The sequence below is a fragment of the Lycium ferocissimum genome, chromosome 9 (assembly GCF_029784015.1).
Source record: "Lycium ferocissimum isolate CSIRO_LF1 chromosome 9, AGI_CSIRO_Lferr_CH_V1, whole genome shotgun sequence".
Lineage (NCBI taxonomy): Eukaryota > Viridiplantae > Streptophyta > Magnoliopsida > Solanales > Solanaceae > Lycium > Lycium ferocissimum.
The window spans coordinates 41,232,767-41,251,285 of NC_081350.1; the positions used below are offsets into that span (position 1 = coordinate 41,232,767).

At 33.7% G+C, this 18,519-nt stretch overlaps 2 protein-coding genes and 1 long non-coding RNA gene across 6 annotated transcripts; 2 read left to right on the forward strand and 1 right to left on the reverse strand.

Annotated features, from left to right (window-relative positions):
* Positions 1-7,077: 7,077 nt before the first annotated feature.
* On the forward strand, positions 7,078-14,639 carry LOC132030832 (uncharacterized). 4 transcript variants are annotated; one of them, XM_059420594.1, is made up of 5 exons: positions 7,078-7,483; positions 11,372-11,525; positions 12,613-12,830; positions 13,804-13,977; positions 14,415-14,639. In XM_059420594.1, the coding sequence occupies exons 1-5, from the start codon at positions 7,337-7,339 to the stop codon at positions 14,499-14,501; spliced, it is 780 nt and encodes a 259-aa protein (XP_059276577.1). In that variant the 5' UTR covers positions 7,078-7,336; the 3' UTR covers positions 14,502-14,639. The 4 variants fall into 4 exon arrangements, with proteins under 4 accessions (XP_059276577.1, XP_059276578.1, XP_059276576.1 ...); XM_059420595.1 differs by having other exon boundaries at positions 7,079-7,483; positions 12,649-12,833; XM_059420593.1 differs by having other exon boundaries at positions 7,088-7,483; positions 12,613-12,833.
* Positions 14,640-14,645: 6 nt separating this feature from the next.
* On the forward strand, positions 14,646-15,297 carry LOC132030834 (uncharacterized). The gene is made up of 2 exons (XR_009408118.1): positions 14,646-15,145; positions 15,224-15,297. It is a non-coding gene; the product is annotated as an uncharacterized LOC132030834 (long non-coding RNA).
* A 283-nt stretch (positions 15,298-15,580) lies between these two features.
* On the reverse strand, positions 15,581-16,452 carry LOC132030835 (calmodulin-like protein 3). Its single transcript, XM_059420597.1, has one exon. It carries the CDS (start codon positions 16,317-16,319, stop codon positions 15,582-15,584), a length of 738 nt encoding a protein of 245 aa, XP_059276580.1. The 5' UTR covers positions 16,320-16,452; the 3' UTR covers position 15,581.
* Between the last annotated feature and the right edge of the window lie 2,067 nt (positions 16,453-18,519).

Genomic DNA, 18,519 nt, shown 5'->3' on the forward strand with positions numbered 1-18,519 from the left:
GTCTTTCTTTGTGTGAAAAAGGAAGTTTTTGTAAGTACAAAAAATAAACACTTTTTTAGAAACTTCTTTCTAGACACTTTAGCTGACATTCTGCACTCATGTTTCCAAGATTTTTCCTCACCACCCTGAACCTTTAGCTTGCTTGTGTTTCCTTCTACATGGGTTCTCAAATTGTTTAATTTTTTTTTCATATATTGAAAAATAGATAATAATTTCTTGCATAAGTTATAACATAAATCTGTCAGGAGTAAAAATTTGGTGTTCATGTCTGTGATCTTATTTGCTAGAAAATCTTGTATATTGTTTATGACTATTGACTTTTAGCAAGTATTTGCAATCTTTAATAAGGAATAATCCTAAGAGGTGGTACTGTATGTCCTCTTTTTTTTTTTTGTCAGTTTAACAATAGGTAGACAAATTCGTTTCCACTTCTAATTTGCTAAATTCCATTTGCTGATTTTAGTCCTCGTTTGATCATTGATACTTCACCGTTCTATAGTGAGATTTGAAGTAGGTCTCAAATTGTTGCTGATAATATGGAAAAGGTACTAAAATGTCTAAGAGTTTTAACTTATACACGGACATGCAGTATGAGAGGATTTTGCACTATCAAATTACCCAAAAAAATTCTACACTCATCTAAAGGTAATGTAATAGTAGTATAAAAGTTCTTTATAGTGCTACTGTTGATGTACATGAGTTAAACTCACTGCAGCCAATAGCCATTCTTTAAGTGTGCTTTCTCATGTTCAATATCTAATTAAGCTATTTAATTCATAAATGCATGCGTACCTCTCTGCTTGATAAAGAATATACAATTCTATTTTAAAATAGTCCAATAAAAGAAAATGTAAATCAGCTATCTTTTTCTTGGCACAAAATGTAAATCAATTATCATTGTCCTGTTGAGACTATGTTTCTCTTCATCCATCTGAATCACACACTTGTTGTTCCAATGACCAAGAAATAGAGAAGGTTCGGTAGGTTCAGAGTTTGAGTCATGCTGAAGGATAGAAAAAGAGAATGTTTATTGCAAAGATTCACGAGAAGGCTGCTAATAAACATACTTTTATCGACTTAAAGCATAAAGTTGAAGGACAAATTAGTTTAGTCTGACTAATTACATGCATAAAAGGCATTAACTAACTGTTTGCATTTTCAAAGGTTAGATAATCCAACATAACTATTTCTTTCTCTGATCATATGATTAATGACATGCAAGCGTGATCTGAAAGTGTGATTATTAGAAGAACAACAAGGAATTTGGTTTACACTTTACAATAAAAAGGGGTTCCTTTTGGATTTGTTTAATTTGTTAAGAGAATATTTCAAGTGCATGCGCAAGAAGGCCAAAAAAATACCCTTTTCTCTGCGTGTGTGATTTTTGATTTTTAAGTTGTATAAATTGGCCACGTAAAGAATTTTTTTACACTATTGGTCGCCTAAAGGATATTCATAATTAAGCCTCCTTATAATGCGAGATTCGTAATTTTAAAAATAAGATATGTTACCTAATACGAAAGGTACAAGTGATTTGATAGTGTAAAAAATACTTACAACGACGAACTAAAGTATATAACTCAAATTCGTGATTTTTTTTGTGTACTCCTTTATTATTCATTTTATGTGATATTTCTTCTCTTTTTAGCCTGTCCAATAAAATATGTCACATTTTTATATAGATGAACACAACTAAACTTTAAACTTCCTACTTATTATCAGAGATTATTTATAGTCATATAAATATTTAATTTATGGCTTGTTTTATATTACAAACTTCAAAAAGTTTATTTTTCTATTGAACTTATGTCCGGTCAAATCAACATGACATAAATTACTTAAATAAGCATGAAGAATCCTAAAGCAAGTTGCTACCTAATTGACATCATTCCCTCACATTCTTCTCCTTAATTCTCATCCCAAGGCAACTGCCAAAACCCTACACTTTATACATCCCTAATAACTTGCCATCATTTCTTTCTTTTTCCAACAACCCCCGCAAAACTTTTTCTACCCCATAGTCATCCATCTTTATAAATATGGACTTGAAGTTTTATTGGTAATCCATAAGTTTTAGAACTCAACAGTCATGCATGTTACTGAGTTTCCTCCTATCAATTCATTTCTATCCTTTCAAAAACCTTATATTTTTGAGTTCTTCTTTCCTATGGAGTCAGTCATATTGATTCTTTTTTCTTCTTATTAAACAGCCATATGTAGAAACTGAACCCCTTACTGATTTTCTATCCATCTTTTATTCACTATTTTTTCCACTGATTAAATTATGAACCCTAGCTAGATCTATTAAATTTGTGATCTTAGTTCTGCTTTATTTTGATAAAATTCAGACAAAGTTTTATATTGTCGTCTTTACTGTAATTTGGATTTTCAATAGCTAGTGTTTCATATTCGTTTTGGGGTCTGATTAATCCCAATTCTCGCTGCATATATAAGCATTTCTTATCAAGATTTTTTTCATTCCCAATACTTAAACCACGAGACCTCAAATCAAGGATACTCGAGGATCTATCCATCCCACTACAATTCTGGTTGGTGCGCATGACCTATTAGTTAGTACTTCAGTACGTAGTCAAACATTAGCAACAAAAAATGGATAAGTTTGACTAAAGAAAAAGAGAGGAAAAAATGGACCTTTGACAATCCCACTCATAATGTGTGTTTTCAAAGTCCTATCCTACAAACTAAATTTTAGTTGTTTTCACCAATTATCATATTGTTCTTTTGTGATGTAATAATCCATGTTCTCGTGTAAGTCATTATTTAATTTTCTTTTTGATGCAAATAGCGGTGAAGGCTAAATTTCAACTGATCAATATTTACTATATATACATATATGTCTCTCTAGCTCGATGTGCAAAGGCTTAAGAGTCAAATTCGGAGAATAAACAGAATTAATATATGGCGCGAACGGGGGAAAGAAGAAGAAGAAGCGATGTTGGTGAGGTTCAATCCGAAGACGGGTTTACGTTTTGTAATCGTAAAGAACGATCTCAGATTGAGCCGCGCCAATATCACTTCCTATTTACCATTTGATTGATCCATTTTTCTTGTCCAAGGTAAGTTTTACATTTCTCTTCGTCTTCTCTTTTTTCATTCAATTTTTCTGTTCTAGAAAATTAAAATCATAGTATACACATAAATGCAGTTAGTTTTAAATCCTTTTTTTTTTTTTTTTTAAATCTTCAATTTAAATCGCTATAGTTCATGTTTACCCGATGAGATAGTTAGTATATGATTCATTTTATCCTGCTAGGCTATCCTACATAGTATATGAAATTTTATACATATATCCTATCTCATGTTGTTTTAAAATATCCTATATATTTGTATCATGCATTATATTTTCTATGTCTAGTAATTAACTGCCTTATTGTGACTTTACGATGTTAAGTTAATCGTTTTTTCTTGTGATTATTTTATCTAACGATGTTTAAGTATTTGGCTATATATCTATAGGATTTGGATCACTTATAACTGCTACGTACATCTAGATATTGTAAGTTTCTTGCTGTAATTATGATACTCCACATTTGCATCTATTTTTTTTTATATTTTTTACTAAAGCTGCGTTGTGGTGGCAAGGTTTGGAGTTGGCCCATACCTTGTACATTATGATCTAAAAAGTGAATACATAAATATAAGGAACAAAACCGATCCTTCTCAAAAATTATATGTGAGTTGAATATTGCCCAACTTAATACAATTTTGATGCAAGTGCATGTTGTTGTAGTGTACTAGTGTAGGAACAAAACAAATCCAGCAGTTCTGAGAAGTAAAATTGTTGTATGATGAGATCAGAGATGAGAAATTGTGTAAGCAGTGCAATTGATCCATTTGCATTTACAATTATAACATCTCGCATATAACAACATCTCTCTATAACAATTTAGTTTGTTTGGAACCGGTTACCTATAACAACAACAACTAACTTGATAACAATACGCTCTTTGTAAAATTACCCCTATTTAATAGCTATATTCTCTTTTTGGTAATATAATTATTAATCATTTTATAAAAATAAAATATCTATGATTACCAATAATAAGTATAAAGATTTTGATAAAATGTTTAATTTGATACTTTAATATACTATATATATGACATAATATTACATATGAATATATATTTTGTAATCTAAAAATATCATTATCTTCTACTTTTATTTATAAATAATTTTCAAAGAGGAAAACAAGATCTATATCACCACTCAGAGATTGGAATCTAAGAAACAAACTACAATTATGACTTTGTTCCATCAATCTTGAAAGAATTTAATTTTCAATCAGATTTAAAATGTGTGCCTTAGAGTTTAAAACTTTATACATTCAGTTGTGAATTTATTGACATTGTATTAAATTTCTTCAACATTTAGTTAGTGAAGTATGCATATCTTTGAGATTTAAAATTTAAATAACTTTTTTGTTATTTTCTATAATATTAAAGAATAAAAAAATAGACTTTATGCATCTTTTTTACCTATAACAGCCAACTATATTTGAACACTGAATGTTGTTATAGGTGTATAAAAGTCATTCGCTATAACAGTCAAAAAATTCTGGACCCAACCATGCTGTTATAGAAAAGTTTGACTGTATTAGGTGTAACTTTAATTTTTTGTTATATATATATATATATTAACTAGGGTTATATATACACACCTCAATGTTGCTATTTTTTAAGTGAACAAGAAAAACTCATAACTTTTGCTCAAAGTTAGTCAACTTGTTCAAATAATATTTGATTTTGAACTTTTAATTTTAAAAAAATAATTTTTGTTTTGTTTAAATTAAGTAAGCTATTAGCTCCCTTAAACATTTAAAGGACCCACAACAATAGTCAAATCCGACTAATCCAAAATCAGGTCCAATTATTCCAACCTTGCTTTGCTGGATGTATTTGAAAATTGTGTAATTTATGTCTACCTCTTGAACCACTTGCTGTGTATGGTATTCACAATGTTGTCAAGCTTTAATATTAATTCATTGTATACTTATTCTCATTATCACCATCATTTTCAGCATTAATTGGAGCTAATATTGCCTGCCTAACTTCCATAATATATGCCTCCTTTTCAATATTTCTAATTTGCTTTAAAAGGATCTCTAAACGTAGTGTTCCAACCACCACTAATTCCTCTGCTCAGAGTTGATGGTCACATAATCTATACTTTCATTTCTTGACTGCGTAACGTGCAAGATATCCGTTATGCAAGCCATTTCAAAAAAGGAAGGAATAGACTCAGTGACCAAGAACTCCGGCAGAAACACCTCTAGTAGAGGGAGAAACTAGAAAAGAAGTGCGTACTAGGGGTGTGTTTGGTACGACGGAAAATGCTTTCCTATTTTCTTTTGTTTGGTTGCACTTAAGATATTGAAAAATGTTTTCCTCCAAATAGGAAAAAATATTTTCTTGAAAAACATCTTCAACGGAAAACATTCTCCTTCATACCAAACACACCCTAGATCTTTTTAGAACTAAAGACTTGACTGAAAGGAAAAGGGGGTGGCTCAAGAACATTGAAATGCATGCAATAGCTTGGTATTTATAGATGGAAGGAAAGAGTTAGGGTTAGGGCTTTGAAATTGAATTTTCTGCCTGACTAACTCTATGACAACTGGTTTCTAACTAACTAACTGTCACAGATATACACTGTGAATATACATGATATACAATATACTGTGAATATAAACTGTATACTTGTATTCACATTTTTCAACAGAAATAGGTGGTGAGTTTAAAATGAGTAAATGATGGTTGCTGTTTTTTACACCAAAATTGTAAAGCCAATTCTGCCGTGTAAAAGCAAAAGCAAAATCAAGGAGATGAATGGTGAGAGTTCTGAAAAGGCTCACGCGATAGAGAGAGAGAGAGATTGAGATGGGGATACTTTGGCCAAAATTTGAAAGAGAATCACTTTTACGGGCTAGGGTCGTTATGTGTTTATTGGGCTAGTCTGAAGTGGACTTGTTTGGCTGATTTGGGCTGATTTTGAGGCGTATTTGGGCTGTTCTGGCTTGGAAGAATGGCCCTTCACTTTTATATTGGATTTAAAATGAGTAACTTACATAAAGAACTATAGTTTGGAAACTTCTAACAAGCCACAGCAAAGGTTTAGTTGATTATAGTTCGTAGCTATTATTTCCTTGTCATATGTGTATTCCGTCGTATTCAATTTTATTGTATTCAATTCGACTGTATTCATTTGTAATTATTTTTAAATTGTATTCAATTCTGTTGTATTCAAACAACAAAAACTTAAAAAATACAGGGAAAAATTCAAAAAATCTCCTTTGAAATACAAAATGCAGGAGAAAATATAAAAGATACACTTTTTTTACACTAAAAATGACGAATATACTCAAATCTGACCAAATCTGAGAAATACAAAAAATAAATACACTCAGATCTGAGAAAAATTCGATCAGTTGGCCATGGGTTCCAGTCAGATATGACGACAGCGGTGGAAAGAGATGATGACGACACTAGAACTCAAGTTTCCGGCAATGAGCGCCCATCGAAATTTCCATAATTTCGTAGAGACTAGAGCCGGAGAAACGGATACTGTCAAGCAAATACTATCAAATATATCGTTTAAATGTACCTATCATTTGAGTCTCGATCCAAACATACCCCTCCAGTTATATTTTCGGTTCAAATATATACTCTTCTCATTCGGAATGCCAACAAACGTATATTATATTAAATTTATCCAATAGTTCCCATTTTGGGAATGTTCAGTGCTAAAGTCACTGAATGGGTAAGTCGCCAATCCCTGAACTATGTAATGTACTTTATCTGCAACTAGTTCATGAATAAAATGTGATCAATTAACTAACCAACAAAACCACTTGTTACAAATAAAATCTTGTTGTTACATCAAAAAAAAAAAAAATTCCTTTTTCCCCAATTCATATCCCGGTATCGCCTGATATTAAAAAAAAAAAATAAAAAAAAATCTCTTCTTCTCTCTTCTGTCATAAAACTTTTTTTTTTTTTTTTTAAACGAATATCTTTAATCATTTTTATTATCAAAAAATAGGCTTTTTCATTCGTGTACTTTACTTACCTTTGGCTCTGACACAAATTTACCCTCCTTAATTTAAAGGAAGACACGTAACAAGTTCAGAACCAAATTTCCCATCCAAGTACACGTACTTTTGTCATCATCTTATTCTTCTTGTCTCTTTTCAATCATCTCAAATAAATTACTACTACTATATATATATGTAAAAGTGAAGTTTGAAAATTATAAATGTGCATGATTGGAACGGCAAAAGGAGAGGAAATCTGAAGGGAATTATTTTTGCTGCACAACATGTCTGCTATATTGTGTGGAAAGAGATCGTATTTATTTGACGATTTTCAATCATCTAAGAGGATTCGGCCTACTTCTTTTTCCCCGTCAAGGTCTACTTGTGCAATTGATCATCTTCTCATGCGTTTTTCTGATATGGACAAACTGGTATAATATCGTACTGTACTGTATTAATGAATATATGTTTGGATGGACTGTATCGTTTATTTGTTGTGGTGTAATAACTTGTAAATTTATTAAAATAGCCTTGACCCTTAATTACAAGTTAGTTTATGTAGTATATATTAGTAATAAAAACTAAGGTAAAAGGATAAAATAAGAATTTTAAAAATAAGTAGGTGGTGGGGCCGCAGGGGCGCAGGGCAGAGTTAGGTAGGCTTTAGGGGTCGAAAAATTACACTATATATACGAGGTTAAAATTATTTTTTTTACGTATATATAGTAGATGTTACTTCTTGTCAGTGTATTTATGACTCTTTATATTTTTGAGGCCCTCTAGGTGAAAATCTTGGCTCCGTCACTGGGCGGGGTGGTGTGGTGGAGGGTTGGGTGGTGTGGTGTGGGCGTTGGGTGGTGGGTGGTATGGTCTACGTCCCAATTTATGTCATATAGTTTTGACTAGACACGGAGTTTAAGACTTTTGAAATTTGTGATCTAAAACAAGCTATAGATATTTTTATTATTGTTTCAATCAATTGTTAATGAGACACGACGTTAGATAGAAAGGTATGGAGAAAGGTTTGGAGGTCGTGGATTAGGTTAGAAGGTAAGTAGGTAGTGAGTGATCTTCTTATTAGTAGTATTAGTTAGTAATCGCGCAATTCTTTTCTTCACTGTGTATTACTATATGTTGGCTCATTTGCCTTTTTGTTTTAATTGTTTCAATTGGATTTTTTGAGTATTTGGCTATTAAGTGGCCTTTGGTAGGGTGAATAAGAATAATACTGAACAGGGTGTATCAGTAATGCTGAGATTAGTTATGTTAGTATTTTTTTTCGTTAATTCAATTGCCTCGTCAGCTCTTGATCATCTTTTCATGATCTTTTCTGACATGGACAAGCAGGTTTACCCTTCCATTTAAAAAAAAAAAAAAAAAATTAATGGTAAAAAACACAGCTAAACTATCACTTTTTCGCGAGTTACATACCTCAACTATCCGTTGGTCTCTTTTCCTACCTGAACTATCACCGTATGCGCATTCGAGATTCAAACTTCTAAACTTTGACAGTGAATTCAGAGGCAGAAGCTTTAAGTGTTTCTGAAATAAAGTTTATATACTTGGAAACTAATACATTAACAACTTAAAATATTTAAAAGGCATTTAAAGAAATTCCAGTAAAAAAAAATTGGTTGACTATTGAAATGCCAACCGTGCCACATAAATTGGGATGGAGGGAGTAATTGTTTCAATCAATTGTTTGGAGTTTCATATTGTTTATGGGACTTTTAGTTGTAAATATTATACATTCTGTTGTTGCTTTAGATAAGCAACGTTGGGGAAAAGGTATTGGACTTGTGAGTTACTCGGTACTTGCGCTGGTGGGAGGCAGCAGGGACACCTGGAATTAGTTGAGAGGGGCGCAAGTTGGCCCTAATACCATGGTTATAAAAAAAAAAATTGTCGTTATAGAAAATATAAAAAGTAGTATTGGACAAGTTCCCTTTAAAAAAAATCCTTACTGCCTCCATTTAGTTATTTTGGGATGTGGGAGAGTACCTTTTGAGTGGTCTGGTTAATGTATTAATGTATTTCTTATGATGTTGTAAATGGGAACTGGGAATGTGCTTTTAGTTAATGACTTAGCGGATGCCAATTTCCGTCATGCCTTTTGCTTAAGACCGACGGGGTTTTATCTAGAGGGTAGCTTCATGTACTTCCTTGTTGAGGATTGTGGTGGTTTTGTATTTGAATTCACTGGAACGGCGATTTGCCAATTATTAGCTGTTTGAAGTCCTATTTTATGATTCTTCTTATCCTTTTTGTGTTGAACTTCTTGTTAACTTCTCATGATATACAACCAGCGTAATTAATTTAGAGATTGTCTTTTGTCTGCTGCTTATCGTTTTTAAGTTAAGATTCCTTGCGGATCTATCATTCGATGTTGCTATATTTTGAACTTAGTGCTTGCACAATTGATTCGTTTCTGAGGCTAACATATTCTCCTAGACTTTGAACAAGGGCTAATAAGTTGATTAATTAACTGCCTTTTCTCCACTAGTCTCTTTTAATAGGGGAAAGGGGAATGGGAGCAGAAGAGTTAGCTAGCTTTTCGTTAGATTTTCAGTATATGAATTGAAGCCCTTTTGTTTGGTATCTTCTGTGGTTTCAACACATTATACATGCCATTAAGTTCCCCCTTTTTTTGGGAAAGTGAAAAGTAGCCTAAGCAATTCTTGTTAAAAAAAGTGGCCTAAGCAGTGCCACATTTTTTTATAGGTGTTTTTAACTTCATTTGGTAATAAACCACATGTAAGTTAGACAGAGTAATGTACTATAGAAGAAGGTTTTTTGTTGGAAACAAAGCATTATGAAATCTGAAACCAAATACATATTTTAGATTATACACTTCATATCCATTGCTCAATACGATTAACCAAACATCGATTAAACCCACGTCTGATAACTATAAAAGCAATCCAGTGGTTATTATTTTTCTCCACAAATCAAATGACTCTAAGTGTAAAAAGTTATATTCTTGAGAGTCGAGAGTGAGAAACTTTACGACATGTTCATTCTCTTTTCTTAGTGTCTGCTCCTATTTTCCTTAAAAATAAGGATACACTTTCATTAATCCATTCAATACCGGATACTTAAGCAATGTCAGGGAAGAAGAACTTTTTAATAGAGGAGTGAATGCAAAAATGGCTTGGAGAGTGAATGCAAAAATGGCTTGGATTACAACAGAACTTTTGAACATCAACAGTGGTGAAGTAATTAGGTTCTTTATCTTTGCTATTATTATTATCGTTGTCATTTTTTTTTTTTTGATCAATCAGATATACCTTAATTGCAAATTAGTTGGAGCAGCTAATTCTCTTTGATGAAGTAAGATGTTAGTTGGAGTCGGCTATATGAATCTTGTGTATCCAACTATCCATTCTGCTCTGGTCTATTTCATTCAAATGCTAAATAATTTGTCTTTGAAGATAAATTAGGGATTCTCTAGAGCTAGAGGTTCCCTCAGTCTCACACTTCTTATCCCATATAGATGTACAAGTCTATGACTAGGAATAAAAGAATCTTGACACAACTTATGTGATTAGATTTGTTCAATTCCTAAAAGTGTTGCAGAATTAATGAATTCTTATAGGAGTTGCTAATCCACCAACTTTAGGTGTGACTATACTAGAAGAAAGATGGAAATTATATAAGGGTATCAAAACCAATAAAAGTTCACAGGGTTCAAAAAGATTAGCGCTTCTTCGAAAAGAACAAACCGCATGTTTTGTCTTATAACATAACAAGGCTTTGGAGTATCTGAAAACATTGAGTAACCTATTAAGTACAAAATTCCAAATTTCCTTTTCACTTAAAGAGAACTGAAAACGTGCATCCATCTCAGGGCTACTGTTGATGCATATCATATATGATGTGTCTGTTGACCTTTTTAGCTAATATAAATCCTTGTTACGTTACTAAAAAGAAGGCAAAATAACCAAAAAGAAGAAAAAGTAGGTTGTTTCTTTTGTTTCATACTGGTGGAGTTAACTTTACTTCAGTTGCTTCCTCGCCGACACAACTTCAAAGTTCCTTCTCTTCATTTCTTTTAAGACATAAGTTGTGGATTTAGAACGTGCACTCTGTTAGTCTAGGAGGATTCGTATCAATTCTGCGAGCCAAAAATGGTAAGCGATCTGATTACTGTTATCTTGTGATTACAGATGCATCTAGCATTGTTTTTTCATTTAAAAGAATTTCCATGTGTAAGTTGTCAATTTTTGGCATGAAGGCATTTGCATTAGATGTCTTGAGTTTTTTTTTTTTTTTTTTTACCTTAAAAGAAAAAAATTTAACATAGAGATTTTATTTTTTAGTTGGTTGAGAGAGCACTTAAAGAATGCGGTGATGATCTAGATTCTGCTATCAAACGACTAAATGAGCTTCGCTTGGGATCTGGTGATAATCTGAGGCCTGTGGCAGGAAGCTCCGGCGCTACGCATGAGGCCAGCAGCCAGTTTTTTACTCAAGGTGCACATTGAAATCCTTTTGTTTATGTTTGATTCATGTATGATGTTTTTCCCCCTTTTGGGGGTTGTTTCCTTGACTGAGATCATTTTATCATGTAAAAATTTCAACTTTTTACCCGTTATAGCACACCTTGTTGTTTATCTTTTGTAATGCTCAGCAAATCCATCTGATAACTTTTCGGTGTAAACAGGAATGGATAGAGGATAGTGAGACCCTGTTATGATCGATTTATTGATAGCCAAGTTTCCTTTTTTTTTTATTTTTTTTGGATGTAATCATGGCACATCTTAGTTGGTTTTGACATCAATAATACTTACCATTTCAACGACAAAAAAAATCCATATGATGTCATCATTCATCTGTCAAAAACTCTGCTCCAGCTTATGCCCACGTGATGTTTCTTTATTGATTTCCCATTTTCCAAGTGTTCCTGTCAACACACCTATTTCTGATCTATAACATGTATCAATTCTGGAAATATTTCAATTTAACTAACTGCTTGTCATTTTAATGCTTCATAATTGGTAGTTTTTGTGCTTTTTAAATTGAGCATGTTATCAACTTGTGATCCATATTATCAACTTGTCATCTTGCTTTTGTTTCGGCAGTTTCATTCTTGTAAAGTTGCTTGATATTTATGGTGGAGGTTCAGGTTTATCTGCTCCTTCACTTAGGCGCTGACAAACCTCCACTTCATCTATCTTAACCCATCTAACTATTGAAGTATCTAATAACATGGTTCTTCTTGTGATAGCTTCACCTCTTTTAAAATGAATATCACTCATAGCAAGTGGATCAAGGAGACATAAATCGCACCGAACGACCCTGTTATGAAAAATGGGTAGACTAAAAAAAAAATATTTACCATTAAGTAAAATTGTTTCCGACCTTGCTTTGCCGAATGTATTTGAAGATTGTGCAATTTATGTCTCCCTCTTGATCCACTTGCTGTGAGTGATATTCACAATTGTTGTCAAGCTGTAACAGTACATTCATTGCATGTTTTTTTTTTGAAGCACGGATGTAGATTAACTGGCCCAACTCTGCTTTCCCCTTAAATTGACATAGTTCCTTCATGTTGTTGCAGGTGCGGCTGCAACTAACGGTGAGACCACACCTGCAGTGAATTCATCTGCTGCAAAAGTGGTGCATATGGAGAGTACAGAATGGGTGGAGCTTTTTGTCGGAGAGATGATGAGTGCGTTAAATATAGATGATGCTAAAGCCCGTGCTTCACGAGCTCTTGAGGTGTTGGAGAAGTCCATATGTGCCCGTGCAACAGAGGCAACTGCCAGTTTCCAGCAGGTGGTCCCCAAACGTTTCTAAGTAGTTTTTATATTCCCCCCATTATAAACACCCTGACATCTCTGTGGTGTGTTCAGTATGGAGGAAAATATTAACAACTCTCTCATGTTCGGTTGGTCGAAGTTTTTGGAAAACGTGTTCTGTAGGAAAACAAGTTCCTTAAAAATGACTTCCTAGTGAAAGTAGGGTAAACAAGTTTCACAAGTGACTTTCCACATTCACCGTGTCATCCCCACCCCCCAACACTCATCGTCACCCCACCCCCTGCCACCCCAGCCCCACCCCACTCCTACCTTCAGCTCCACCTCAACTCCTATAGTATTTGTCTAGATTATGTGCAACTGCTTTTAGGATTATATGCAATTTTCCTTCACACCGAACACACCCTATATCTTTCGTTTTTTTTCACACTACTGTGACTGGATGCATGGAGGTATATAAATGCTGATATTATCATTTTTATTTTCTTTTTCATGTCTACACTTACTATGGGCATATAGTGCACTGTTGCTTTTGGGGACCTCAATAGGAGGTAGATGGAGGGACGCAAAAAAAAAACTGCATAATAAGAGGAATAAGGAAATACGAATGAAATGAAACTGAAAAGTGTGATTTTGTGATGCCAATGTGAAGGAGAGAGTTCCTATGAAAGGGTGAGAGGCTTAGATGTTGAGCGATTGTGTCTCGCTGTGTCTGGCTATTGGCGTAAACTAGTAATATTTCCTTCTTTGTGGCCATTTCATGTCCCCTTTCTCCTCTCACCTCCCACTTAGAAAAAATCAATGTCTGTTAGCGTTGGGGGTGTGCGCTGGCATGATCAGTGGGCCAGACTGATTATCTTATTTATTCTGGTTTGTTACTTATATCTTATTCTGATGAAATTTAATCCCTTTTTCATTTTCAAAATGAAGCTTGTTAATCAAAAAGTAAACGTTCTCCATTTCCATGTGCTTATAGTTTGGCTGTGATACAGGAGAATTTAATGCTCAAACAGCAGCTTGAAGCTCTTATACAAGAGAATGCTATTTTAAAGCGAGCAGTTTCCATCCAGCATGAGCGTCAGAAGGAATTTGAGGATAGAGGGCACGAGTTGAATCAGCTGAAGCAGACGGTGGCTCAGTACCAGGAGCAGCTTAGAACCCTTGAGGTCAATTTTCTCTTAAATCTGATAAATTTTTCGTGGTTTATCTCTTGGCTGGAAATTGCATATTACTTTTCATTCTATTCATTCTTACTCTGACTGTATGACAAAGGGACTAAAGAAACGGGAAAGTGGACTAAAATCTGGTTTTCATCTTTTTGAAGCATATGTTCTATAAAAGTGGGGTAAAGGACATAGATCCCTTCTGCTTCCCACTTGAGAGCCTTTGTTTTGAGAAAATTAATACACTCACATTTGCCTGCATACGTTTTAAGTAGAAGGAAAAGGCGCCCTTTAATCCATCTGAGAGTATGTTATCCCAATTGTATTTGGAATTTATGCACCAAATGTGATTCTAGTTTACATTTTTTTTTGCTTACTGTTCTGGACCACTTCTCATGTATGGCATTGTAGTTATCGTTTGGCCTTTCTGCGTCTTTCAGGTCAATAACTATGCTCTCTCGATGCACCTCAAGCAGGCTGAACAAAGCAACTCTATTCCAGGGCATTTCAATCCCGATATCTTTTAGTATGTATCATCTGTCCTTATTGGCTGCGTAATGGGGGAATAGAAACAGTGATGTCCTATTGTCACATTAGTAACAAGTGTCTCCTTGTAGATATAATATAAGGCTAGAACTTCTGTCGTTTGATCAAAGTGCCCTGCTGTACTTGTACCAGTCATTTAAGTTTTCACTTTCTTTTTAGCTGGTGTTTCCTTATCAGAACCGAAGTTCATACATTTCTGTGCTCCTACTAATGTGAAGAAACTATTTAGCACATGATTGCTGTGCTTTCTTTTTTTGTTCGATATGATTTCTGTTCCATTTGATCCCTTTATTCTCAGGTGTATATGATATATCGAGTAAATAAACACGAGACTATGGGAAGTCCTCTCAATTTTCAATAAAAATGTAACCACGATGCAATACTGATTGCAAATTTCATGAAACTGGCAGGTTTCAAGATCTTGATACTCTAAATGGGTACAAAATTAAGTCTCATAGATGAATGCTATATCATAATATGTTTTTTAGTCGGAGGCTTGGGATTTATATAGATCAATTATCAGAACATTGGGAAATATAGTATACTAGTAAACATAATTTTCACCAGAACCATGAGCTTGTCTGCTCTGAAAGCACACATTAGATCAATACTAACTAGTATACTAGTAAACATAATTTTCACCAGAACCATGAGCTTGTCTGCTCTGAAAGCACACATTAGATCAATACTAACTTGAATAAAGAGCCAGGCCAATTGTCATATCTGACCCTTCCCCTACACATTCATGGGCTCACCCCAAACCCTTGGGGTGAAAAAGAAAGAAAACAAGAAAAAACCAGAAGAGAAGCCACTAGGGTTAGCAGCTCAATTAGCAAAGGTTGAGGAACACTAGTTTGAGTCCTATGCCAAGCGAATTAAGTCCAATATTTAAGTGAAGAAAGGTAAAGGGTTGAGCCTATCATCCCCAGTTTTGAATGTTGCGGTTGACCCAGAGAGAACTGTCTCCAGACAAGTTTCTCGATCATATAACAGGAGAGAGAGTACAACAGAACTAGAGATTTGTATAGCTTGTAACAAAGGCCATTAACTTGCATGGTTGCTTAAGAAAATGGAACAAGAGTTCCACAAGCTTTCATCATCTTCTTGAACTCATCAAAATTCACCATTCCATCTCCATCCACATCAACTTTCTTTATCATCTCCTTACAATAATCCAATTTCATGCCCTCTTTCATCCCTAAAGATGAAAGAATCTTACTCAACTCTTCTTCTGATATTAATCCATCTTTATCATGATCAAACACATCAAAAGCTTCCTTAAGATCTCTCTCTCTTTTATCTACTTCTTCTTGATTCATTTCTCCTTCATTCATTGCCTCTATTCCCAAGAAAGTATGACAAAGTTCATAGAACTCATCAAGATCAATTAAACCATCTTTGTTGGAATCAACTTTCTCGACCATATCAACAATATCTTTGTCCTCCATCAAAATACCAATATTCTTGAGAGATAGCTTCAATTCTTGCTTTGTTATGTAACCATCATTGTTCTTGTCAAAAGTTGCAAAAATACTCTTTAGTTCAACCTTGTTGTAATTGTTAGAGCTTTTCACCTTCTCTTCATCCATGGCTATTGAGGATGATGAGGATGTTATTATGGTCTTCTCTTCCATGGCTATTGAGGATGTTATTATGGTCTTCTCTTGGAGAGGTGGAGATTTTAAAGAAATTGATTGAATCCAAGATTGTAACTTGTTGGTTGGGAAATTGAAAAGGGTTGTTACAAGGCCAATAATGAAGAGAATTGCTAAGAAAAGAATGGTTAATAATGTCAACATCTTTCTTTTATTTTGTGGTTCTTGAAGTTGAATGACACAGACAAAGAAACAAGTGGAAAAAGAATATAGTAAGTGACAGAGATGGAGAGTTGAGCTTAAATGAAAAAAGGATAAAAGTATCAATAAGCAGTGAAGAGAAAGATACCCTTTATCAAAAGTAAGTGGATAACCAACGAAGGTCATGGTGAGATAAAAAGAATTTTTGAATTTTAACCGGAGGTTTCGAGTTCAAATCATGGAAATGAAACTTTTTTTGGTAGGGATTGTTTTCTCCTTTAATGGGTCTTACGTGATGCGAATTTAGATGAGTCGGAACTCATAGAGGATACCCGACACCGGGAGAAACCAACAAAAGTGAAGGACAGAGGACAAATTCATTATTCACCGAGTTTCGAACCATGTATAACTGATCATCTGAAAATTCTTCATAAATAATAATTAAAAAAAAGATATCTGTTGTCAAAAAAGTAATTATTCTTTACACCATTAAATTAAGGGGACCTACATCTATAGTAATTCTAATTTAGAAACTTCAAAAAATCAACTAAATAACGAACTTCAACAAGTTAACATCTTATGATAGTGTAAAAAATTAAACTATTAGTGCATATAAATTAAATCCTTAATTGAAACCTCAAAAGCATGAAAAGTACATTACTTATTTTGTATTTAGTGCAACGTTGGGGATTTTGTCTAATAATTTGATAATTTTCTTTTAATTTGTGTTACTTGAAACACTTTCTTTTCTTCATTAGTCCTAAACGAATGGCTTGGTGTAGAACCAGGTGAATAATTGAAAAGTAATTGTATGCAAATTTTGATATTAAAATATGAAACATGTAATTTTCAATATATTTAATTACAAGAAGGAAATTCAATATAAAGCTGTACTTAGGAATAAAAAAAAGTAAAGCAACTTTTGCTTGTGAATGATTATTAGGCACATCGTAGTCCCATTTTGGTCCCCTTTTTGACGTCGTGTTTTTTAATTATTGATTTCTTTCTTTTTCTTTTTCTTTTTCCTTTAATGAACTTTTTAATTTTCTATTTATAATCCACTCATTACTGTTGGTAGATTGATAAAAGTATAAGGATTTAAATTCTATACACTGAAATGTAAATATTTTATTATTATTATTATTCATGAAATTTAACTTGTGGTAATAGATTTTTCGGAAAAGGGCCAAAATTATCCCTGAACTTTGGGAAATAGTTCATCCATACCCTTCGTTATCTTATAGGTAGATTATCTTAGTTATCTTGTGGTCAATTATCCCTTAACATCAAACGTGGCATGCATCTATCCTAGACGCCAGCTTATTTCCCAAATAATTATTTACCTACCAAATTTAACCCAACCCGGATATAATATTTTCACCCAATTATTACACCCAACCGTATACCCTTATTCAAATACCCCTCACATTATCGGGGTCTACATTCTCTCTCTCTCTAAACTACTGCCGTCTCCGACCTCTCTCCTCACAAGTCCTACGCCATGGGCCTCACAAAACAAAAACATCTGCGGCTTTTCAACAAGTTTTCAAGATATTCACAAAAATGCCTTGGTGTAGTTGAAATGTGCAGTTTTTTGAAACCAACTATGGTTTTCAACTAAACCATAGCATTTCAACACGTTTCAGCAAATCCATAGTTGAAAAAAGCTTGTTTGCTTGATCTACTTAATGACATTTTGTGAGCACCTTGCTTTAGTGTCTTGGTTTATCAACTGTTTGGTTCTGCTTTAGTGTAAATTCTGTTTAGTTATGCTTTAGTGTAAGTTCTTCAGTCAACTGTTTGATTTTTCCTTAGTGTAAATTCTTGAGTCAACCGTTTGGTTGTTTAGTGAGTTCATCAACTAAGCCACTGGTCTTGCTATGTTAATTCATTTTAATCTAAGTCAAGTTATAAGAAATATTAAGTGAACCATTGGTCTTGCTATAGTTTCTTCCATTTTGTTAAAGGAGTGTAGTTGTGGGGAGAGAGGTCGGAGACGGTATAGTTTAGAGAGAGAGAATGTAGGCGATAGTGTAAAGGGGTATTTGAATAGTCATGGTATATGATTAGTCATAATTTTGAAGTAAAAATATTATGTCTGCTCAAGTTGGGTTAAATTTGATGGGTAAATAATTATTTGGGGGGGGTCAGGGATGCCCCTGGAAACCCTTTTGGAAATATATTGGGCCTTTGTTAAATTTGG